We start from the raw sequence: 26,043 nt of genomic DNA, 5'->3' as shown, positions 1-26,043 counted from the left end.
CAGACTTTTCAGCTTTTGCCAGTCCCAATTCAAACCGATTTGGATAAATTTGAATTCAAAAGAAATGGCAAGTTTTGAAAAGCCAAAGAAGTTAAAGTGCCCGGGAACATTTGAACAGAACAAACTATATGACAAATGCCACAGTGCTGCCACAGTGCTGCCGGATCATTCACAGCACATTATACCAAAGACTTTAAAAAAAAAAAAAAAAGTGAACTTCACTACTATTCATGGGCCTTGTGATTTTAATATTGACACTACAAACATTGGTTTTGTATTGAAAAAAAAATCTGTATCACCCATCCCAAGACAACAATGCCACTGAGAAAGAGCACTGTTCTCGTAGGGTTTGTAAAGAGTCTGTGAGTGTACAAAAAGGCACGATACAAGTCTGATGTATTTTAACATTTTTATTTTTCATGGGTTATTTTTATTATTATTATTTTTGTTTTTATTTTAATATTTTTATTATTAACATGTTATTAGTACAGTAATTAACTTAAAACATTTACCTAAACAAACTAGTAAAACTGTCACGTTCTCTGGCCTACGGCCTTTGCCCAAACACATCAGTTATATGGGCCTAGAATGGCGTTTTGTAATTTTAGATACATCTACACAACCAGTCAAAAGTCTGGACACTCCCTCTCATTCAGCGTTTTATTTTCACTACTTTATACATTTTATATACACACTGAAGACAACAAATATATGAAGCTAGATATGGAATTAGGTAGGAAAGAAAAAAGTTACATAACTTATATTCAAATCTTCAAAGTATCCTCCCTTTTCTTTGTCAAAAAATATATAGTAGAGTTATTAAACTTCTTTCCTACATAATTCCGTATATATTTTACTTAATATATTTTGATGTCTTCTATGGTGTTTATTTTTACTACTTTCTACGTTTTATTAAGAAATAAAAACACTGAATGAGAGGGTGTCTTTTGACTGGTCATGTATATATACACACATTTTTTGTACTGCACTGCCCTATTTATGATTTTTTTTTTACGTTTTAAATCTCCCCCTTCTGGTCTAACTGATGTACTGCAGCCTTTTGGATTAGTAAAGTACATAAATCTATAGTGAAGAGGAGGTTTTAGTAGCAGCATGTGGCACTGTCACACACAAAACAGACTTAAGCTTTGGTAAATCATGGAGTTTTTTTTTTTTTTAAAGAGGAGTTTTTTGTCAAATGGGAAAAGCTACAGTCAAGATTTAAAGAAAAGAAGACTCACAAGACTCAAATTCCCAGCATGCATTGTGTGTAAAACACACAGCAGATAAACTGCGAATATGATCCTTATTTAATAATTAACAAAAGCGCCAGTACCAACCAACCAAAAACTCAAAGTGAGAGTTAAATGGGCCTGAAATATTTCAAAATGCAAAGGTACTTTATTTTTATTTTATTTTTTTTAAATACATCTCTATATGTTCATTAGGTTACACCTTTACACTTTTTTTTAGTTTATGAAAAAATACTGGACTTTTTACTTCAGAAGGCCCTAAGAATTTCCCACCGACTTTGAGTCTTGTTCATCTCAGAAATGCATTCACAAACCCCCCAGACACGCCATCCTCCAACCAGACACGCCATCCTCCAACCAGACACGCCATCCTCCAACCAGACACGCCATCCTCCAACCAGACACGCCATCCTCCAACCAGACACGCCATCCTCCAACCAGACACGCCATCCTCCAACCAAAACACGCCATCCTCCAACCAAAACACACCATCCTCCAACCAAAACACACCATCCTCCAACCAAAACACACCATCCTCCAACCAAAACACACCATCCTCCAACCAAAACACACCATCCTCCAACCAAAACACACCATCCTCCAACCAAAACACACCATCCTCCAACCAAAACACACCATCCTCCAACCAAAACACACCATCCTCCAACCAAAACACACCATCCTCCAACCAAAACACACCATCCTCCAACCAAAACACACCATCCTCCAACCAAAACACACCATCCTCCAACCAAAACACACCATCCTCCACCACCATCCTCACACCATCCTCCAACCAAAACACACCATCCTCACGCCATCCTCCAACCAAAACACGCCATCCTCCAACCAAAACACGCCATCCTCCAACCAAAACACGCCATCCTCCAACCAAAACACGCCATCCTCCAACCAAAACACGCCATCCTCCAACCAAAACACGCCATCCTCCAACCAAAACACGCCATCCTCCAACCAGGCCTCAACCACAAACCAACCTCGTCATTATATATGAAGGATTCGAGAATACGGCTACAGAAAACTATTAGGGCTGCAACGATTATTCAGAATAGCATCTGATTTTCAATACTTTTGACCACCTTAGTCAAAGTTCAGTTAATCGATACTAAAACTAGTATCAAAACTAGATACTCATTTTTGGCAGGTATTGATACTAAAAAAGTCTCATTGACAGAACAAAAATTAACTTTCCTGAATATGTTTAGAATGATGCTGAGCTGTATCTTTCACAAGTATAAGAGACACAGACTAGTATACACCCATGGACCACTATGGAACCTACCTGGACACTGAGCACTGTTCTCTCTCACTTCTCTTTCCTCTTTTCTCTCCCGACATTCCTTTACCCTCTGTTTCCTCCCCCTCTTCTTATCTTCCCTCTATTCCTGTTTTTTCTTCTTCCTCCCCATTCTTTTACCTTCTTCCTCTCCCACTATCCTTCCCCTTTCTCTCTCCTCCTCTCACTTTCTTTCTCACATCTCCTCTTTCCACTCATTTTTCCTCCTCGCATTCTATTGTCTAAATGTTTTATCAAGAATAGATTTGACTAATATTATTTTAAGACTCTCTATAGAAGCCTTCAGTTTCTATCTTTCATATTTCTTTATTTGGTAAAAAAAAAAAAATCTCATTGCACAATAGAAATCATTATTTGAGTGGTCGAATACTGAAATAATCATTAGTTGCAGCCCTGTCATAGACTGTATAAAGTGAACTGAGTGTGATGTCGCCCACAGTGTTCAGCTCCAGTCAAATGCAGCTCATCGAAGCTGGAGCAGTTATAGGGGCCAATTTGGAGCAGAGTTCCATATTTGGAATTCCGATAGTGAATATAATAGCAGTTACAGAGAGGAGCGATGTTTTTTTTGATACAAAGTGAACTGGAGCCAGAATCGATGGAGCTGGAAGCCCGATCATGATCACATCTTATTTGGAGGGTAGCGGCTTTCAGGTTAGTTATGTCCATTTAAATATACAGTCTATGAGCCCTATCGAGCATTGATTTTTTTTCCAATTTTGCTAATTTACAAAAATAACAAGTCGAGTTTGGTTTGAGATTCTGTGAGATTCTCTGCAGCTCGGGGCTCTCTTCTTGTTCAATTCATTCAAAAACTAGAGAGATCACTAGTAGGACTATCCTATAATTTTAAACTATATCTATGTTTAAAGATATGAGCAGATTTGAGTGAATTAAAAAGAAGATGAGCATTCACTGCAGAGATCCACCAAAGGATCAGAGCACAATCAGAGACTCCAGGCTGAGTGTGATATGACCAGCAGCTTAAAAAGACTCAATCATGTTTTGTATTGTAATAACGATATGATGTGTCTGGATTAAAGGTTTAGTTTATGTGGTAAAGGGACCATCAGTGTGGACATGACTCCTCTTACACTAAATATGACTGGCCTATAGCAATGGAACATATTCACACTCTGGAGCTCCGTTTGTCCTCTGTGCCTCTGTAGCCCCCATGCCACCCCCCAGTGCAGCCCCAGTCCCAGTACTCACCCTGCCACAGTCCCGCCCAGAGTCAGTACTCACCCTCCCCCCATACTGCAGCATGGGTGCGGGGAGGACACGGCCCGTCACCTCAGTCATGTCATTATGGACCACAATACCAAACTCTTTAAGGTACGGGTCTGGGCCCCCAACCATACTGTTACTTTTGACCTGCAGAAGAAAACAAGAATTCATTAGGGTTAGCAAAAGTATCAAAAATGTGATGCTAACCGATGGTAAAACTAGTGTCAAAATTAGATACTCATTTGAGCAGGTATCAATAGCAAGTCCCAGTTGCAGGATAGAAATAAACCTTTCCTGAATATCTTTAGAATGATCTTGAGGTGTATCAGAACAAGTCTAAGAGACACAGACTAGTATACTCCCATGGACCACTAACCTACCTGGACCTGAAACCTACCTGGACACTGAGGAAATACACAGATATAAGGCCACATGGGAATAGAAAAGAAAGTACTATCATTTCATGTGAAAAATCACATTCTAGTGTTTTGCATTATCATCATGGTATCTGAATCGGTATCTGTCGTAACGGTGCGGATAGGACCAAAGGATGCAGACCAGAGCAGTTTTAACAGTGTTTATTTACAGCGGTGAAAATGCAGTCTTTAAACAGGTCACAAGAGCAGGTACAGGAACCGGGGAGCGGGAGACGGGTCAGGCGGGTGCGGTGCAGGTAGAGGCGGGCAGGACAGGACCAGAACGGGGATAGAAGCAGGTGCGGTACCAGGGCAGGCGGATCAGACGAAGACCAGAGCGGGGAGCGGGTGACAAACCAGAGACCAGGACCGGACAGGAGACGAGACGAGCAGGAGACGAGACGAGCAGGAGACGAGACGAGCAGGAGACGAGACGAGCAGGAGACAAGACGAGCTGGAAGCGATACCGGGACTGGAACGTGGCGGCAGGAGCTGGGCGAGTAGAGGCAGGAATCTGGAGGGTGCATAAATCCAAATGAGCATTTGCCGGAAAGTACCATATAACAAAGCTTAGCAAGAAACATTCACGTTTTACACGCGGACGGTCTGGCACCGAGTGTAGACTGCCAAGCCTTCTTGTACTCAGCAGCAGGTGGTGGTGATTAGGCTGATGCACCCCAGGTGTGCACGGGAGGAGTCAGGCACTCCACCCAGCTCCAGACACACAGGTAGGGGAGGGGGAGAGAGCACGGGAGGACAGGGAAACTGACATCATGACAGTACCCCCCCCCTAAGGTCCACCTCCTGGTGGACCCCCAGGCTTGTCAGGATGAGCGCGGTGGAAGTCTCTCACCATGTCGGGGTCCAGAATGCGTGCCCTGGGCACCCAGGATCGCTCCTCCGGACCGTAACCCTCCCAATCGACGAGGTACTGGAGGCCCCTACCACGGCGACGAACGTCAATCAGGCGGCGGACGGTGAACGCCGGGTGGCCGTCAATGACTCGGGCGGGCGGTGGGGGATCGGCCGGAGGGCACAGGTCGCTGGTCCGGACTGGTTTAACCTGGGAGACGTGAAAGGTCGGATGAATCCGGAGAGACGGGGGTAACTGGAGGCGCACCGCCGATGGATTTATGATCCTCATGATCTTAAACGGTCCCAGGAATCGGGGGGACAGCTTACGGGAGTCCGTCTTCAGCGGGACCGTCTTGGCGGAGAGCCAAACCATCTGGCCAGGTTGGTATACGGGCGCCGGGACACGGTGGCGATCGGCCGTCGCCTTAGTGCGCGCTCCAGCCCGAAGAAGGGCCGCCCTGGCCTTCTTCCAGATCCGGCGACAGCGCTGGAGATGGCGCTGAACAGACGGGACGGCGAGGTCCCTCTCCTCCGTGGGAAAGAGAGGGGGTTGATATCCCAGCGATGCCTCGAAGGGGGACATACCAGTGGCGGAACTCACGAGGGAGTTGTGAGCATACTCTATCCAGGGCAGGTGAGTACTCCAGGTCGCGGGGTTGGCGGAGGCTGTGCACCGTAGGGCCGACTCCAGGTCTTGGTTGGCCCGCTCCGTCTGCCCATTAGATTGTGGATGGAACCCGGACGTGAGGCTAACCGTGGCCCCCAAACCGTCGCAGAAAGACCGCCATACCTGAGAGGTGAATTGGGTCCCTCTGTCGGACACGATGTCCACCGGGATGCCGTGGAGTCGGAAGACATGACTGGTCAGCTGGTCGGCAGTTTCTTTGGCTGTGGGGAGCTTAGGCAGGGCAACGAAATGGGCGGCCTTGGAGAAGCGGTCCACAATGGTGAGAACCACCGTGTTCCCCTGGGAAGGGGGAAGGCCCGTCACGAAGTCCAAGGCGATGTGGGACCAAGGGCGACGAGGAACTGGGAGAGGATGCAAGAGACCAGAAGGGGGTGAGTGGGAGGCCTTGGCCCGAGCACATACCTGGCAGGCGGCGACATAAGCCCGGGTGTCTGTGTCCATCGTGGGCCACCAGAAGCGTCTCCTGAGGAGGGAGAGAGAGCGACCGGCACCAGGATGGCAGGCGAAACGGGAGGCATGGACCCACTGGAGCACCTGAGACCGGACAGAATCGGGAACAAACAGTTTACCTGGAGGGCCGTTACCTGGGTCGGGGTCGTTGGTCTGGGCCTCTCGGACGGTGTCCTCGATATCCCAATGGACCGCGGCCACCACACACGAGGAGGGAATAATTGTTTCTGCGGTGACCGGGCTATCCTCCAGGGCGAACTGGCGGGAGAGGGCATCGGGTTTGACGTTCCGAGATCCGGGGCGGTAGGTGAGGAGAAAGTTGAAGCGGCTGAAGAAGAGGGACCAACGAGCTTGACGGGGATTGAGGCGCCTGGCGGACTGGATGTACTCCAAGTTTTTATGGTCGGTCCAGACGATGAATGGTTGCTCCGCCCCTTCGAGCCAGTGGCGCCACTCCTCCAAGGCCAGCTTTACGGCAAGGAGCTCCCGATCCCCCACGTCATAATTGACCTCGGCCGAGGACAATCGCCGGGAAAAGAAGGCGCAGGGACAGAGGCGGTTGTGGGGGTCGAACCTCTGCGAAAGCACGGCCCCCACTCCCGAGTCGGAGGCGTCGACCTCCACGATGAATTGCCGTGAAGGGTCGGGCTGGTGCAGGATGGGAGCGGAGGTAAATAGTCTCTTAAGCTTCTCGAAGGCTGTCTGCGCCTCAGGAGACCAGGCAAACGGCAAAGCAGGAGAGGTGAGTTTAGTTAAGGGCGAGATAACCCTACTAAAATCCCGGATGAAACGTCTATAAAAATTGGCAAAGCCGATAAATCTCTGGAGCTGTCTCCGGCTGGTAGGAACGGGCCACTCAGTGACAGCCTGGATCTTTTCAGGGTCAGCTCTTACTTGGCCCCGCCCCACAATGAAGCCCAAAAAGCTGACCTCCTCTGCGTGAAACTCGCATTTCTCAGCTTTCACGAACAGTTTATTCTCGAGGAGGCGCTGGAGAACCTGGCGAACGTGCTGATGATGCTCCTGGGGGGACCGCGAGAAAATCAAGATGTCATCCAAGTAAACAAAGACGAATCGGTTAAGGAAATCACGGAGCACATCGTTGATGAGGGCTTGGAATACGGCAGGGGCGTTGGTGAGACCGAAGGGCATAACCAAGTATTCGAAATGTCCCAGGGGTGTCTTGAAGGCCGTCTTCCATTCGTCTCCCTCCCTGATGCGCACCAGGTGGTACGCATTCCGCAAATCCAACTTTGAGAAGATGGTCGCACCGTGGAGGGGCGTAAATGCCGAGTCCAGTAAGGGAAGCGGGTATTTATTCTTTACAGTTATATTGTTCAGACCCCGGTAATCAATGCAAGGCCGCAGGGATTTGTCCTTCTTAGCCACAAAGAAGAACCCCGCTCCCACGGGTGAAGTGGACGGGCGGATGATTCCGGCAGCCAGGGACCCACGGATATAGTCCTCCATTGACTCGCGTTCAGGTTTAGACAGGTTATATAGCCTGCTAGATGGTAGTGGGGCACCCGGCAGGAGGTCAATGGCGCAGTCATATGGACGGTGGGGCGGTAAAGAGAGGGCCTTGCTCTTGCTAAAAACCTCCCCCAGGTCGTGATATTCAGCAGGCACCGAGGACAGATTGGGGGTGTCTGGGGACGGATCAGCGACAGGAACGGACCTCCCGGCCGGAGGGAGGGCGGACCGAAGGCACTTGGCGTGGCAATCGGGACTCCAGCCCGAAACTCCGCCCCTGGCCCAATCGAAAACAGGGTTGTGGGCGCGTAGCCAGGGGTAACCAAGGACCAGAGGAGAAGCGGAGGAGGACAGGACATGAAACTGACGGTTCTCTTGGTGGTTGCCGGACAGAATCACGGTGACAGGTTCTGTGATGTGAGTGATGTGCCCCAGAAAACGTCCATTGAGCCCCTGGGCATTTAAGGGGCGTTCGAGGGGCTCCAGGTAGACCCCGAGCTGCTCCGCGACTTGGGCATCAATAAAGTCCCTCTCAGCCCCGGAGTCGATAAGGGCGGAAACGCATAAGGTCTCTGTGCGAACGCACAGGGTGGCGCTGAGCCGCAGTCTATTAGAAGAGTCCAGGATGTGTTGCTCGCCCACCAGTACTCCCAGTGCTACTGGTGGGCCCCCCCTTTTGGCCGAACTGGGCAAGTGACCACATAATGTCCGCGCTCACCGCAGTAGAGGCAAGCCCCGGCCAGACGACGCCTCCGTTGACGCTCCTCGGCCGACACAAGGGTCCTGTCGAGTTGCATGGGCTCATCCGGCGGGGGCGGGGCAGCGCGTGGCTCCGGCGGGACCGGTGACCGGCGTCTCTCTCGGCGACGAGCCCGTAGGCGGTTGTCTATACGGTGAGTGAGGGAGATGAGGGTCCGCAGGTCGGGGGGTTCGTCCCGGGAAACCAATTCATCTTTCAAAGTCTCGTTCAGGCCCCGCACAAACACAGCCCGCAGCGCGCTGTCCGTCCAGTCCAGCTCCGCCGCATGTGTCCAGAATTCAATGGAATAATCCGCTACCGTCCTGGAGCCCTGGCTGAGAGTCAATAACCGGGAGGCAGCATTGTCCTGGTAGTGCGGGTGGTCAAACACCAGCTTAAACGTGGACACAAATTCATTAAAATCCAGGCTATCCACAGACGTCTTCATTAGGCGCGCCTCTGCCCACTGGAGAGCTCTGCCCCGGAGTAATCCACATATATATCGGATCTTGGTGGCCCCCGAGCTGAAACGAGAAGGGCATTGCTGGAACATGAACTCGCACTGGAACAGGAATCCGCGACAGAGGTGAGGTTGTCCAGCATACGGCTCCGGATCCGTGCCTCTCGGCTCCGGGAGGCGTGGCGGCGCTCCGGCTGCAGCAGGCGGGGTGACGAGGAGCGCGGCCACCTGGTGGTTAAGCTGTGCCACCTGCTGGGACAATGTCTGATTTAGCTCCAATAGAGTCCGAATGGATTGTTCATGCTGACCCAGCACCGCCTCGGGGTGAGAGTGCGTGAGGCGGCGCGTCTGGTCCGGATCTGAGCCTGCTTGGTCCATAGTGGCCAGACCGTTCTGTCGTAACGGTGCGGATAGGACCAAAGGATGCAGACCAGAGCAGTTTTAACAGTGTTTATTTACAGCGGTGAAAATGCAGTCTTTAAACAGGTCACAAGAGCAGGTACAGGAACCGGGGAGCGGGAGACGGGTCAGGCGGGTGCGGTGCAGGTAGAGGCGGGCAGGACAGGACCAGAACGGGGATAGAAGCAGGTGCGGTACCAGGGCAGGCGGATCAGACGAAGACCAGAGCGGGGAGCGGGTGACAAACCAGAGACCAGGACCGGACAGGAGACGAGACGAGCAGGAGACGAGACGAGCAGGAGACGAGACGAGCAGGAGACGAGACGAGCAGGAGACAAGACGAGCTGGAAGCGATACCGGGACTGGAACGTGGCGGCAGGAGCTGGGCGAGTAGAGGCAGGAATCTGGAGGGTGCATAAATCCAAATGAGCATTTGCCGGAAAGTACCATATAACAAAGCTTAGCAAGAAACATTCACGTTTTACACGCGGACGGTCTGGCACCGAGTGTAGACTGCCAAGCCTTCTTGTACTCAGCAGCAGGTGGTGGTGATTAGGCTGATGCACCCCAGGTGTGCACGGGAGGAGTCAGGCACTCCACCCAGCTCCAGACACACAGGTAGGGGAGGGGGAGAGAGCACGGGAGGACAGGGAAACTGACATCATGACAGTATCGAATACCAAGTTGATTCCTTAGTATCAAAAGTTTGACATTTTAGTGTTGTGACAACATTAGAATGCATTAAAGTAACTCTTCACAAGAGTATAATAACATACTGACACCTCAAAATAATAAAAAAAATAATAAATTACAAGAATTACGGCAGCACGAGTTTGGCAAAATAAGTTTGATTAGAGTTTGATTTGAAATTTTAAAACCAGGATTTTGTTCACAGTTCACATTTTAAACACAGTATTACATTTGAGAGAAGAAAGAAATCTGAACTTCTAAACCAATACAAGAATCAAACCCATCCCACAACATATTTGTAGGTTTAAACTGCAGAGAAAGTGTCATAATGTTTGCGCTTTTCTTCATCCAAAGCTGTTCAGTCTGATATGATGGAGAGACAGTGAACTTCCTCTACAGAGATCCAATAGTGTTCTGTAACCGTTTTACGGAAAATTCTGTCGCTACACTGGTATCAAAAAATCAATATCAGTATATGATCTAAAAAGCTGAATTGGTGCATCCCTTAATGTAACCCCATCTCTGTCTCTGGTCACTCACCAGTCGGCTGATCTCCTCTTGCCGGTCAGGGGCAGATCGAGCGGTGGCTTTGATCATTGTTGAGGTTTGGTTATCGGTCAGTTTCTTTATACAGCGCTGGCCTGCCACTATGTTACAGACCTGACACACAAAACACATTTCAGTCAGTCAGCTGCCAAAAAATACATTTTAAATATTAACTAGAGTAGAGTCGGAGATCATCATCATCTGGGATTATATAAACTTTCAAGACAACCAAAGTACCCTGCAGTTCATTTCAGTCCACATGCGGTTACGGTAAGATAATGTTGTAGCCACACCTCCGTCAATTTCATGTCACAATTGCCCATTCCTACCTATACATTACCAAGAATGATGAGTTTACATTCTGTTAATAGATGATCCACCTCTAGTTAAACAATTTCAAGTTCATTGGCACAAAGCTTATCACCATAGCAGGGTTTTTAAATCCAAGCATATTTTAATTCAATATAATATGAGTAATTCCCTCTTGATCAAACACACTCATCTTTGAATGACATGAGCTGTAGAACATGGCAAAAAAAACTCCTTTGCAGATAAAGGTATAGTTTGGCAGTTCCCGCACTGACCTCTAGGGGGAGGTAAGTGTGCTTCTGCTCCTGTCCCACTTGCAGACAGGGTAAATGTGGGTATTTGAGCTGCAGATTGTATTTCTGTTTAAAATACTGGGCGACGGTGCACTCCATGGCCTGTCCGTTCTCCAACTGCAGAGGAAATCTGAAGAAATAAAAGATCTGAGTGAGGCTTTTGTGAATACATTATAGTCTAGGTCCAAACTGGGAGCCTTAACATTTCCGAGAGTCCCATGTGTTTCAGAACATGTTTGCAAAAGGTCTCATCTACAAGGTTATTACAGTTTTATACAGGATTAGACCCCATCGAGACAGTCCACTTCATTATACAGTTTCTGATTAAGTGAGTGTGACGTCACCCACAGCATTCGGCTCCAGCAAAATAAAGCTCATTGAGGCTAGAGCAGTTATAGGGGCCAATTTGGAGCTTCGTTCCATATTTGTAATTCTGACTGACCAAAGAGCCAATCTGGAGCGACACTGGTTTAGCAGGGAGCCACACCGTCAATCAAACGTGTTGCTAAGGATAACGGGAACAAACTCAGGGAACGAAGGTGCCTGATTTGTCTGTTATTAATGTACACATCTTGTTTGTAGCTTTGATTTGCGATTTGCCAATTGTGACCTCATGATTTTGGTTCAACTTTAAACTTTGTCAAAAGAACATTCTTACCATCAGTTGACCATAACGAAGTAAAATTAGTCAAGTATTGTACTGTAAATTACAGATACATCAAATGTGTACTTAAGTAAATTTTAAAGTGGATACCTTTTACTTTACATTTGAGAGTAGGTACTCTGTATTTTCGATTACATTTATAGTCAACTGGACTAAAAGTATTTTTATTATTGTCTGAGACCTGCTGAAATGTCTGAGGGTTTATTTTTAACAAGTTTATAATTTGAGCAAATCAAAAACAAATTTTTGTTTTGTATATTAACAGAAACAATTGACTCAATTGTTTATCAAAATCACTAAAGTTGAAGCTTAAGATCTCAAAATCTTCAATACTTTTTTTAAGGTGATAAAGTAAGTGTTTGAAAATGTACTTGAGTACTTCTACACACGTGTCTGTGGACTATGTTACAGCATGTGCAAAGTTTTGCATTATTACATTTCAAGAATTCTCTAGTCTCATGGAACTTTTCTAGTGGAGGGTCCGCCACCTGCTGGTGGAGACTGATACATTATTGCTTTGCCTGGAATGCTCCACAGTATGGCATTAAACTTCTCTACATCCACCAAGACAAGCAGGTGACCCACCTAGGCCAACATACACATCAGGTCTGTGGACAGGCAGCCTCATTTATAGTAATAGTACATGTTCTCAGGGCGTTTTTTGATCAATACACCAGTAATTGAATAAAAGAAAAATGCCATACTGTGAAAAATTCCAGGTAAAACACTAAAATCTCCATGGAGACAAGCAGGTAGTGGACCTCACACCATAAAAATGTTTCAAAATGCAGCATTACTTAAATCATTGAAATGTAACTGTACTTTTAAGTCTGAGGAAAAAACGTTTTGAGGTGAAATTTTTCAAAAATTCCACACTATAGAATTTCAAATGAGACCCAGGTCTGATTTTAAAGACTCACAGGTTAACCTGGGCATTTTGAATAACTTTTACTATAAAGACGTGGGTGTTACTTTGTAATAGCGTTGTATTCTCCCTTAGCGCTAGCTCTCATGTTGCAACAGTTTGTGGTTAGCTTTAGCGCTCACGTTTGGTGGCTGGCCGGGCGTCGTGTTACGTTGCAAACGCGATACTTCCTCTTCATCTGACCACAGTGTGTGACCTCCACTTTGAGACCTGAGCAAAAACAAACATTATACATCTGTCAAGTTCAAACCCAGTTTTTGGAACAGTGTAGTCACCAGTGTTGGGAATAACGGAGTTAAACTATAATGGCGTTATTTTTTCAGTAACGGAGTAATCCAACTAATTACTTTTCCCAGCGTCCCAACGCCATTACCCTTATTGACAATAAAATGTGGCGCGTTACTTTTAATTGAGTTCACTCTGCTCTTCATCAGAGTCTCTCAGCCAAGGAGCTGCAACGCTGTTGTGTTTCTTTGGTGAAAGAGGAGGCTGGGGTGAGATAAAAGGCTCGTCTGAGATGAGGCGGGCGCAGATACGATCGCTGTGGATCGGTGCGCGGTGCATGCCGGTTAGTTTTGTGTCCAAGATGCCACCGACTTGCTCTGACGTAACCCGTGCGCCGGTAAAGGGACGTTTTTGAGCAAGGAGAGCACAGCAGCTCTCCACTGACTGCGCCCGCCTGCATGGACTACAAACGCTTAATGCATGATGGGAAATGATGTCCTGTCCACACGTGCACTGACAGCTGATTGGGTCCAAATTGTTTCGATCAGAAATGTGACTGTGTTCTCTCCAAAGAGGAACAGGCTCAGATTAGAGGTTTGAAAGTTTCTGCTTCTAAGATGCAACCACTGGTTCAATCGTTAGGATGGATAGATAGATAAATAAAGAAATAGATAAGTGTTAGTAGGGATTGTGTGAATCTTTTAATGAATGTTCAAGAGATGGATAAAGTTCAGTTTATGTTGAAATAAGAGTGATTAATATTTGAATACTGGACAGAGAATTACAGTGTGTGGCCAGAGAAGCTTAAAGGTTTTGTATTATTTTATTACAGATTTACATTTGAATGCCTTAGTTTTGCAAAACATGGCAATGAATCTTTTCAGTATTTTACTGTAAGCACTTTGTTATTGTTTATTTTAATGAAGAAAATACTTGAAGTTCAGTTGTCTGAAATTGTGTTACATGTTGATTTATTTGCACTTCAAATGACATTTTTTATATACATTTTATTTGTTGATACATTCCATAATTTACTTGTAAACAAATGCAATATAATTGCAATCTGTTAAAGTGAAATAAATGTTAAAGGTTCACACCTGTTGTGTTTTAATTGTTTTAACATAAGTAACGGCATAGTTACTTTGCCTAGTAACTAGTTACTTCTCCCAAAAAGTAACTGAGTTACTAACTCAGTTACTTTTTGGGAGAAGTAACTTGTAACTATAACTAATTACACTTTTGAAGTAAGATGCCCAACACTGGTAGTCACTTCTGCGTTTACCCAATAACTATGCAGATAGACCAGTATTAGGTCTTTTTAGGGTATGGGCTAATCGGCCTTAATGGGCACGACACACGGGGAGCAACTAACAACAGCATGCAGCGACACTCATCGCATAGGCTTTAAAAACACACGGGCAGCGACAAACTGCAGCGACAAACTGCAGCGACTAGCGGCAGCTTGTCACGTCGCGCTCTGTTCCAGAGCAGATCGCGAGCCTCCTACACGTCTGATTGGCTGTTTATTTGCCTCCTACACGTCTGATTGGCTGTTTATTTGGAGGGAATTTTGAGGTTATGGGAAATCCTATTCTGCAGCTAATTCTGTTTAATGTAAAAACCTTAAATAAATATATTTTTTAATGTTAATACATTTGGTTATTAGCCTCCATAAATTTATCTGAATTAACAAATTTTCGCATGTTAACTTACCACTCATATTCACCCTGGCACCAACGAGTTCCCAGGCAGCTGCTTTTTTTGATATATCTCGGTAGTCTCTTTGAGATGTCAAATAGAATTAGGAAATCCGACACCGTGAGTATAATTTTCTCCTCCATGATGCTTCTGAAGTGGACAGTGCATTGGCTCGTCAATCAAACTCTCGCTGATTGGCTGTTGTGCAGGCGACAGCGATAAAAGTAGAACATTTTTCAACTTTCATTAGTCGCGTCGCAGGCCCACGTGTGCACGTCGACATGCACGAGCGCGAGGTTTTCACGTGCACGACTTTCGCTTGTCGCGGAGGTGAGAGAGACGAGCGATTTTCACACTGTCGCACAGGGACCATTGAAAATAAATGGAGAGCGAGCGACGTCACTCCCCGTGTGTCGAGCCCATATATCTCCAACACAAGCCAATATTTAGTTTTGGCCAGAACACTTTCATCAATGCATATACTCGGTTACTTCCTATCACTGCCTGTGACTAAACAGCTTCACTTTGCAAGTCATGTGATCTTGACTCTGCATTATAATGTGACTGTATTATAACAGTCTCTTGTTTCTTGTCTTGGCTCTTTGACAAAAATACTTTGCATTATTTTGTGTTTTTTGGCGGGCTCACCTCGGATTTCTTTTGTGAACTTGACACGCTGGGAGTCTGTGAGTGGTTTGGTCTGTTCGTTTATGTTCTGGATGTCCAATACTTCACACATGAACTCGATGACTGGCTGAGCTCTGTAAAACGCAGTGGCTGAAACTAGAAAACAAAAACAAAATATGAAAAATATATGTCAAGTGTCCACAATGAATCCTCTGCTCCCTTCAACCCCCTCCTCTGTATCAAAAATCACTGCAAAAATAATTGTATTAATTGTACAAAACAAATAAATAAAAATAAATCATCTTAGACCTTAGAAAATACAAACTGACCATCAATGTTGAGCATCATATTCCACATTGCTGGACGGACGGACTGATGGAAGCCGAACCACACCTCTCTTCCGCCCCCTAGTGGATGGTAGTATCCTTCGGGGGGAGAGAAGAATGACCGGCCCACAGGAGTGTATCTGAGAGAAGAAGGTACAAACCAGGCAATGCACTTAGGCCACTGAAAGTGAATATACATATAAAATATTTAAAATATAATGCTTTAAACTAGCCCTATTGTGCTTGTGGCTCTGTGGTTCTCATCTCTGACACTCATGGATCATTATGTTATAATTTACACATTTTAAATCACAAAATTCATCTAAAACAACTTAAAAGAAACAAGTCCCCTAACTTCCGCGTTAGCTCCCATTGGGCACCGCAGTTTTGATGCCTCTGTAAACGTCATCACAACAAAGCGGCGCATGCTGTCAGCGCCCCCTATGGATAGCTGCACATCACCTTTGTTTTTTTTTGTTTTTTTCTTCATCTGTGTCAAAGTGACTACGCGACGCTGCCGAATCCTACGAGTATCACCGATTAAGAAAATAAAAGTGGAGAACGAAGTGTGTACGTCACAGTGGGAGGTGAAAACGGGCATAGATTTATTTATTTTTTTAAATGGTGTCTTGAAAATAAGAGATTAAAAAGATTACTCAGACATGAGTCACTCCACTTCAGAGGCTCAATGAGAAGAAATAACTAGAACATGGTTAAAGATCTGAACAGAACATATCTAACTACAGTACAAGGCATTTTAACTTTAAAAGAGGGGGTATTTTACTTCAATGGAGGTATTAAAAGAGAGGTTATTTAACTTATTGGTTATTTGGTTACTTATGTTTCCTTTTATTGCCTAAACAACGTATTAACATATTTTACAAGTTTCACTTTCATTTTTGATGTTCTGAGTCTCTTCTCCCTTAGCGCTCTGAAAGGGAAGTTGCTTAGTGTGGAGAGCAATCACAACACAATCAGCATGCATCCCACTAATGAAACTACTGCTCATCACATCAGGTTTGTGAAGTTGTAGTATACAATTTTGTATCATGTTTTTGTATATTTATGGAGAATTGTCGTGTGGGAGCATGGGTGGGGTAGTGTTGTGGGCGGAGCCTTGTACAGAATCTTACTGCTAACCATGAGGAGGGTTTGAATACAGCCTGTGAGAGAAGATTATTCATACGTGCAAATATGATCTAAAACCTTTTGAGGGATGTTTTTGATGAGGGAACAGTGTTATAACATAGAAGAATAATATCTTTTGCATAATACCCCCTCTTTAGTTGCTATAGTAACAGTACTTCCTTATAATCACTTCTAATTTTCCTCTTCATTTCCACATGTTCAGAATGCTTCAGTAATACTTTCATTTATATGCACCATTGTCTTAATTCTAATCAGTTTGTACCTCATAGAAGGAAGGTGCCGCGTGATCACATCCAGAGCCTGAACCGAATCCTCTGGGACCTCGTTCAAATGACCTGACAGCGCTTCCAACAGCATCTGCAGCGAAACTACAGACACCCACTGCAGGGACACTTTAAACGTCTGGTCCTTTCCCTCTCCAGGAAGGGTCACCTCCAAGTCGACCTGAGGACACCAGAGCCGGTTTTAACGTGAAAGTGAGTGTCAGGAATCAGGAAACGACTGCTGCCAACACATTTTTTACATAGCGCTTTTCTACCTTCAAGGCTCAAAGTGCTACATCAAGGAACCACTCATCCATTCACACACACATTCACACACACATTCACACACTATTGTACACAGACACTGGGGGCAAGGTGGGTTAAGCGTCTTGCCCAAGGATACAACAACAACGAAACAGTTAAAATCTCATCTGATTCTCCTCATGTCTGGTGTGCCCTTGTTGTGACGCATTTAAAAATAATTTAAACCTTGTATCATTTAAACCTTGTAGTTTGTGGCGGACTTTACTTTACCACACATATATACTTATTGCATTTAGTTTCACTATTATGCATGACCTTTACTGGACTGGCCCATTCTGCACAAACCCAAAACGTACCCGGTCTCGTCCGATGGGCAGAGGGTGGGCTGTGTACATGTTCCTCTTCCCGTCGTATCCTGGCTGTCGATCCCCAAAGATCTGCATCTTAAAATGACGCACCATCGTGTCCACCACCTCCCTGAGACAAGCAAACACAGGGCTGTTAATAAACTCAAATACAGAGCAATACACAGGTAAACCACAGACTGTATAAAGAAGTGGACTGACTGAGTGTGACGTCACCCACAGCGTTCAGTTCCAAATGAAGCTCACCGAGGCTAGCGGTGACAAGGACCAGTTACTCTTTCATTTCATACTCTATCATTTGATGGTATTCAGAATACACTTACTTAACTAAAATCAAATGAATAGATGGCAGTACTTGTTCACAGTTTTGAACTGTGCAGTTTTACTGAAAAAACAGAAAAAAACATTTTGCTGTAATGATAAACAGAATTAGCTTTTTTTTTTAACTATGCCATGTTTTTTACACTATAATATAATGAAACTCAGTGTTAAAGAATTCCATAGAGGCCTGCCACGATATTCACTGTATGAACTAATCATTCAGTGAAGCTGGAACTATAGATTTCAGACTCAGTATTTATTTTTGTTGTAATGCGATGAGATTTGAGCTCTAGAGGGGTGAATAATTCCCTTTTATGTTGTTTATTTGTTACATGTCTTTTAATAAAACAGTCCATTTAAAATAGTTTAAATAGACTGTTTCATTAAAAGATATGAGCTGCAAACATCTTGAATTATTTAAATCTTAATTAGCGGCATGAAGTAGTTTCACCTCAGGCTTATATAGCTCATAATATTTCTCTGTAGCATTAGACCTGTCATTACAACATACATGAAACTCACTGTAAAAGTATTCAGAGTATTCAGAACACAGTACTCAGATTGGACCATGTAACTGAATGTAAAAAATGCATTTTAATCCAGAATTCTGTAAGTAAATACATTTTCCAAGTGTTCCATCACTGATCCTTATGTGGTCTATAATGGAAATGTGTACTGGTCCTTGTGTCCAGTCTACAAATGAAGCTCAGAGGAGACATTTTGTTTTGTCCACAAAATCCACATAAATCTTTGTGTAAAGTGTGAAGAGAAGTGCACAAAACTAAACTGCTCATTTTGAGGTACAAAAAGGCTCTGATTTGGAGATTATAATCAAAACTGGCCATAAGTATCTGACATTGGAGTCTAAATGTGGAACCACAGCAGCAAAGAAAAAAAATGCCTATCAGTCCATCTTCAGCCAGCCCCCTTTTGCAGGTCACGTCCAGGTCATGTCGTGCAGTTACCTGTTGACCCTCCTCGGGCGCTTCTCAGGTTTGATGTCAATGTCATAGTGGTACACGTCGATCTTTGGGATCTGGACCTGGAAGTGGTTTGCAAGGAGCCGGATGGGTTTTCCCACCGTGCCCAGGCCGGGACGTCGAGGAGGCTGGAACAGAGAGGTCGGGGCGGGCGGCCCTAAAGGACAAGGAACAAGAAAACATTAGAAATACAAAGCATTAGTCAAAAATACTGATATTTACATTAACAATTAAGATTTCTGCATTACCTCCACAATAATCAGAACATATTTAAACAATGCAATATAAATGTGCTCGAATGTGCGTAACGGACCATGTTTAGGAGATTACACTAGATGTTTTTGTTCTTTATTTTTAAGTTTTGACAACGGGCTCTATATTCTCCAAACAAGCCTCTCATAATAACACATTTTGAAGTTGTATATATATCGTTGAAGTAAATATAGATGATAAAAGATAATAATGGAAGTCATTTATGCCACAGGCACAAAAAAATAATTCTGTTAATTCTAAATTTACAGTATTGTTAAAAATCACGATCTGCATTACAAAGTTTTTGTGGTTTAAATCTGATCTTAAACACTTTAATCATTAGTTTGAATTTAGAACTTGTATGACTCATTACAGATGCAAATATTTACATCTTAAAACTGATCATAGAGCCTAAAAATTACCCAAAATGTCCAAGTTGTGCAAAATAAATGTACACGTGATAAATAAAAAAATAGTTCCAGTTTTCATAAACTGTCATTCTGTCATTATAGTAATAGTGATTATTGTGAAAGGCCTAACAACAAGCTCCCACCTTTAGACACAGCATTGCCATAATACTAAACAGTCAAACTTAAAAAAAAAGTTTGACTCAATTCAGATTTTGAAAGTTTACGATAACAAATGTACAAGTATTCAAGGTCAAAGGTCAAACTTCTATCACATTTCAGTTATGACAGCTGTTCAAATGAGTATCTAGTTTTGATACTAGGTTCAGCATGAAACTTTATGAAAAACAAAGACAAAAACAAAAGACAAAACCAATTACAATTTTTTACATTTTAATTCAGAAGCTTAGCATTCTTGTGATATACAGATTTCACATTAGCCAATATTATGATGCCAACATTAAGAAACAAACTGTGTAGCACTAATATTTTCAGCTAAACTGTTCCACATCAAACAGAGCGCTGGGTTAGTCATACACACCCGGAACTAGACACCCAGACCTCTCTATAAATGCATAAAATATTCAAACAGCACCTTTATCTATGCATGGAGTCTAACCCACAACTTCCTCACTGAGACGCAAGAAGCCGGCAATCTACTAATATTCAAAAATCAAAGAACTCTGAGAACCATCTGCTGCCCAACTCATCATTAGAGCTCCCAGATCAATCGCCATCAAATCAAAATTTGAATGAACAAAATGAGCAAAACCCAAATCTGCAGTTTCTGAATTACGAGAATTTCAAACATCTAACCTGTGTGTCAGATGCCCTTCAGTGTCTTTATCAGTTCTTCTGGAAGTGTTTATAAAAATGGATTCTGTTTGAAGTTCACATTGTAAACATAAATCACAAATCTAAAATCATAAACGCAGTACGGACTCATCTGACCCCAAACTGGTCATTGTGTTATATTTTAATTGAGATGTAATGCTCGTTTGTATTCTACTCGTTTGAATGTAAATTGGAGGGGACGCGACGCTGCCTCTGCACTGCTTGAGTGCACACAGTATGTTCTATGGTCCATATAAAGCCCATATGAATGCTCTGGATACACAGGGTCACAGTGGGACAGAGGGGGCGATGACCTCCAATTATCCCCCAACCCCGCCCCTCTCCATCGCCATCGCCATCAGAAACCACAGACCCCTCCCCCATTACCACACACACTTAACATTAGAGGAGACGTGGGAGACCCATCTTTTGACTGTGGGATGGGACCAGACAGATACGAGACTGGGTCCGTGAGACAACATAAGATTTTAAAATAATAATAAAATAAATTGCATGATTCAGTTAAATTATATATTTTTGCTTAAAAAACATTCTTTGATATAAAAAACATGTCAGATGTCACACTACGGTAGTTTTGTAGTAGTTATGGGTTCGATTTTTTCCTTCTTTCTCATTTGGGATGTCATTTTGAAAAAAATTGGACCACTGAAAAGCCAATGTTTTGAATCACAATTGCACACTATTAGAAGATTGAGAGAACAACTCTACCTTTAGCTGCCATATCACAAACAAAAAAAACTGTGCTCCACCTTGTGAAGTCATGAAGTGGTAGTACAGGAAGTGCTCCACTGTGTTTAACTCCATACACCTTCACTAGAATCATTTGGATAATTTCACTTCTGGAATTTCTAATCTCTGATGAGTTAACGGTAAAAGGAGCTGTTAACTTGAAAACTACCACTTCATGACATCACAAAGTGGAACACAAAATTTTGAGCTTTGTAGATGTAGACAAACTAATAATAAAGAGTTACTCAAACATGTGTGAATGAACCAAAACACAACTCCAGGTCTGTTTTTGAGGAGGTAATAGCATTAGTCCTGTATCACACAAACTGACTGAGCTTAAAGCTCCCAAGAGTCAGTTTGTGAGATACAGGACCTTTAAGTTCTACAATACTGATGTAATTTTTACAATACTTTGACTTGTAGAAGGCACCATGCAGATATATAAACTGAAAATTCTCAGACAGCCAAACATAAAAACAAAAACATAACAGGCAAAACAAAGAAATAAATGATGCCTTTAAATTTAACAATAAATATTGCACAATATGCTGTGCACCTGTATTATGAAGTGTTCACTGCAATCGACAGCACTCAGTCCATGTCTTTATACAGTCTGTGGTTTCACCTAAGTGAGTGTGATGTCAACCACAGTGTTCAGCTCCAGCCAAATGAAGCTCATCGAGGCTAGAGCAGTTATAGCAATTTGGAGCCCCATATTTGGAATTGAGACCACTAGTACAGTAATCAAAGAGCCAATCCAGAGCAAGACCAGTGAAGGGAATGCCCCTTCCTGCCCGTACTGCTGGTTTAGCACGTGGCAGGCGCATAGCAACGCTGTCAAGCCTGCTACCTCAAGGTTATTACTATTCAGATCTTGATTTATAGACAATAGTGAAATAAAAACCCCGGGATCATGTAGAGTGGTTTAATACCAACATTTTAAGACCAAAATGACGAGTCTGACAGCAGCAGTTACAGAGAGGGGGGCCAGTTTTTCGATGAAAAGTCGATGGAGCCGGCAAGTGCGCCCATGATCACTTCCTGTTTGGAACGCAGCAGCTAGCAGCTTAGCTATGTCCACTTATATATACAGTTTGTGTTTCAAGCCCAGATAACGGAGTCTATAGCTATTGATTTTGTTATGGTTTCATTTGATGAGCTCACGTATAAAGCACAGATGTCTAGATCATTTACTTTAAAAATACTTCTATTCAGATATATTGCTGCACCTATTTGTATATCTTTTGCTAATGTGGACCATCTTCACCGAGGGCCACATTAGCAAAAGGGCTGCTCTCAAAGGGCCAGATGTAAAAAAAAATGTAACAACTTTTTTAACTTGTTAATGAACTGTTTCTGTATTTATTACTTATTCAAGTTACAAATATTGTAAACGCATTTGCCTAGATGTAAAAATATGCCTCTGTAACTATCTCCTGATAAAATGACATTTTAAGACCAGCATACCTTTTTTAATTTACCCTGTCGAAGGCCACATAAAATGATGTGGAGGGCCACATTTGGCCCGTGGGCCTTGAGTTTGACACATGTGATCTGGACAATAGAGGGACAAAGTGTTCTTGTTCAGTTTATTGATGTTACATACAGTCCAACAATGTAGACGTCTGTCTGGGATGTCCTCTCTTTTCTAGTATTCCATCTCACCATTACCGCCATAATTACCCCCAAAGTCCCCCCACCCAAACACAGACCCCACTCACCCCATGGAGCAGACGGGGCGAGAAGGGGGGAGGAAAGGGACAGACGGGGGGGAAGAGGGGGTCAGACAGACAGAATCAGAGCCATATGGAGCGAGATTAGACGTTATAACACGCAACGATCCCCAAAGCTGATCCATGCACAGTTTTCCCATGTGTAGACTTAAGACAGACCCCAAAATGCCCCTTTTACAGCAAAAAAAAAAAACAAATTTATTGAAAAGTTACAAGTTTAGGACTGAACGATTCAGGAAAAAAAAATCTAATTAAAATTTTTCACACGCAAGGAAGTGCTAATTAACTAATTGATCAACATAGGCAAAAACACTCCTCAAAAACAGATCTGGAGTTGTGTTTAGTTTCATTCACACATTGAGTAACACTTTATTAGTGTGTCTACATCTTGTAAGGTATTTTCTAGCAGTGCAGCACTACATCAAATTGGTATCTTGATTCACTAATGCTAAAGGTAAATAACACGTGCCCACCAGTGGATATGGGATGCATAGGGGATCACCAAGAGACCATGCAGACCAGCGTGGGATTACAAGGACATGTGGACAATAAGGTAACAGTTCTGGTCATTTTGGTGAAGGCCACTTCTTATCTGTAGCCCCTCTCTCACTAAGGGGTGTGTGACCCCCACTCTGAAAGGGTTATAGTCAGTTCACTCAGTAACAGTCACCTTGTTCGACTTTGCCTAAAGTTTGTTGTGTAACCAGAAATGGACCCGCCTTACACACATACATTGAGAAACACCATAAAAGCTGTCAACATGCACATCTCAGAGAGTCCGTTGCTTCACTGTTCACTTTACCTGTGTGGAACTCATTAAAACCCTTCTCTTCTATACTTCACTCTTGGTCCTCTTTGCAAGAATGTTCGTTTCTGGTGTAAGCGTCACCCTCCAAAGCTCAAAATGCTCTGTTCCACCTTGTGGTGTCATGAAGTGGTAGTTTTTAAGCTGAAATCTACCATTTACCTTTAGTTCAGTTGAGCTTGGCAATTCCAGGGTTGAAATCATCCAAATGATTCTAGTGAAGGTGTATGGAGTTTACAAAACACAGTGGAGCACTTCCTGCATTATTATGCTATACGACATCACAAGGTGGAGCATTAGAGGTAAGAGAATAGCGTCTTATACCAAGACTAGATCAGGCTCTGAAACAGGACAACAGGGCTAGTCGGGGTTCTAGGCCAGGACTAGAATCAGGGCGGGGTTTGAGCCTGTTGTGATGGGAGGGGCCGGTTGTTCTCGCGCTTGAGTTGTTAAGTGGAGCGCTTCAGGGTGCTAGGTTCACAGACAAAGAAGCTGCACTTTAACTCTCCATCCACAGATACAGGAGGGTTTAAACACAGAGCGTCGGGTAGAAACAAGGGTTGAAGCGATATGGTTTTTCTGAGCTGATGTCTATATCTAATATATGTGCTGCTGTGGCCGATATTTACCGATACTGATATTCTTCTTTTAAAATCCAGAGTGACACCCACACGTGTCACACATGTGTCTCAGGTTAAAGGAACGATCACAAACAAACTTCACGTTTGTCAAAAAAAATTTTTAACTATATTTTTATGTAAAATGCAGCCATAAAGAGAGAACTGTCTGTATCAAGTAGGACTGGGGATGGGGCTCTTTCAAACAGATTTAATAGCAACTGTAGTTACTATAAGTTTCATAAATAGTAACAGCACAATATGTGCATTTCATAATAATCTTCCACTTCACAACTTTTCAAAATCTCAATTTTTTAAAACTCAAATGAATCAAATTAAATTGATTTGATTAATTGCCCAGCCCTAGTATCAAGCATCGATATCACCTGACACTGATATCAAAGAACCTGTATATCGGCTGATACTGAAACATATATATCGGCCATCCCCAGTAAAAGTATGCAAATTTTTTTTTACATTATGAAAAAATAATAATAATTAATAAACAAAAAAAAGTCTGTTCCTGATTTTTAGCATTTTAAAAATGTGAAAAACAGTACTAGTTCATTTTAAACAGTTTGCAGCGGTCCATAGTTGTTCCTCACTTAACTTATTCATTTAGAGCATCCTAATGATTCACCATGATGAGTTTATAAGCACTTTTTACAACTCTAAATCAATAACTAACTTCACAACTAAAATCAATAAGGGAAGAAAATCATCTGCCCCAATCTCAGAACATGTTTGCAAAGATCTGAACTACAGGGTTAGCAGGGAGGGCATCAGACACACAGAAGGGCATCACCGACACACAGGGACATTTCAGAACGTGTTTGTACAGGTCTGAACTACAGGGTTTTCCACAGAATGAGACCCCATGGAGACACAGGGAGGGCATCTGACACACATGGACATTTAGTTCTCCAAGAATACATGCCCAAAATATGAACGGGCACGATACTCAATCTCGATACCACGATAATAAAAACACTTTAGACAATACACTGTGATTTTCCACATTAAATATTACACTATTCCCATGTGTTTTATATCTGTGTGATCCCTCAGTGTCCAGTAGGTTCATAGTGGTCCATGGGTGTGTACTAGTGTATGTGTCTTATACTTGTTCTCAGAAGAAGAGGAGAGGAAGGGGAAGGAGAGAGAAAGGAGTAGAGAGGGTAAAGGAATGGAGAGGAGGAAAGATGAGAGGAAAGAGATGAGAGAAAGAGGGAGAGAGGAGGAGAGAGCGAAAGGGGAGAGATAGTGGGATAGGAAGAAGGTAAAAGAATGGAGAGAAAGAGACAGAAGGGAAGAAGAGGAGAGGAAAGAGGAGGAACAGAGGGAAGATGAGAGGGGGAGGAAACAAAGAGGGTAAAGGAATGTAGGGACAGAAAAATAGAGGAGGGGAAGAGAAAAGTACTCAGTGGTCCAGGTAGGTTCCATAGTGGTCCATGGGCGTGTACTAGTCTATGTGTCTCAAGATCATTCTAAAGATATTCAGGAAAGGTTCATTTCTGTCAATGGGACTTTAGTATCGATACCTGTGAAAAATGAGGCTCTAGTTTCGACACTAGTTTTAATATTGATTAGGATCTGATTATCACCAGTTTACTTGCATTTTATCATTACATCTGTTTAAATACTGAAGAGCTGGCCTAAGTGTTCCTCGTCAATGTGAGCGCCTGGTCTCAAAAGTCCATGTTAGAAAAGAGGAAGTGAAAT

At 43.5% G+C, this 26,043-nt stretch overlaps 1 protein-coding gene across 6 annotated transcripts in view; it reads right to left on the bottom strand.

The window, feature by feature from the left end:
- The window catches only part of ago4 (argonaute RISC component 4), a 47,358-nt gene that overhangs the window by 14,644 nt on the left and 6,671 nt on the right, over positions 1-26,043 (bottom strand). For 4 of the 6 annotated variants that reach the window (XM_033975076.2, XM_033975078.2, XM_033975079.2 and 1 more), the window contains exons 2-10: positions 18,909-19,080; positions 17,614-17,734; positions 16,993-17,174; positions 15,585-15,721; positions 15,277-15,411; positions 12,828-12,915; positions 11,099-11,246; positions 10,509-10,628; positions 3,784-3,945 (exon numbers count right to left, since the gene is read on the bottom strand). In XM_033975076.2, coding sequence (XP_033830967.1) covers positions 3,784-3,945; positions 10,509-10,628; positions 11,099-11,246; positions 12,828-12,915; positions 15,277-15,411; positions 15,585-15,721; positions 16,993-17,174; positions 17,614-17,734; positions 18,909-19,080 — 1,265 coding nt within the window. The remainder of the gene's footprint in view (positions 1-3,783; positions 3,946-10,508; positions 10,629-11,098; positions 11,247-12,827; positions 12,916-15,276; positions 15,412-15,584; positions 15,722-16,992; positions 17,175-17,613; positions 17,735-18,908; positions 19,081-26,043) is intronic. The other 2 variants (XM_055225533.1, XM_055225534.1) reach the window with 1 other exon arrangement.

Source organism: Periophthalmus magnuspinnatus, chromosome 11 (assembly GCF_009829125.3).
Source record: "Periophthalmus magnuspinnatus isolate fPerMag1 chromosome 11, fPerMag1.2.pri, whole genome shotgun sequence".
In the NCBI taxonomy this organism is placed as follows: Eukaryota; Metazoa; Chordata; class Actinopteri; order Gobiiformes; family Gobiidae; genus Periophthalmus; species Periophthalmus magnuspinnatus.
The sequence above is the reverse complement of the archived record's forward strand: the minus strand, read 5'-3'. Positions and strand labels throughout refer to the sequence as shown.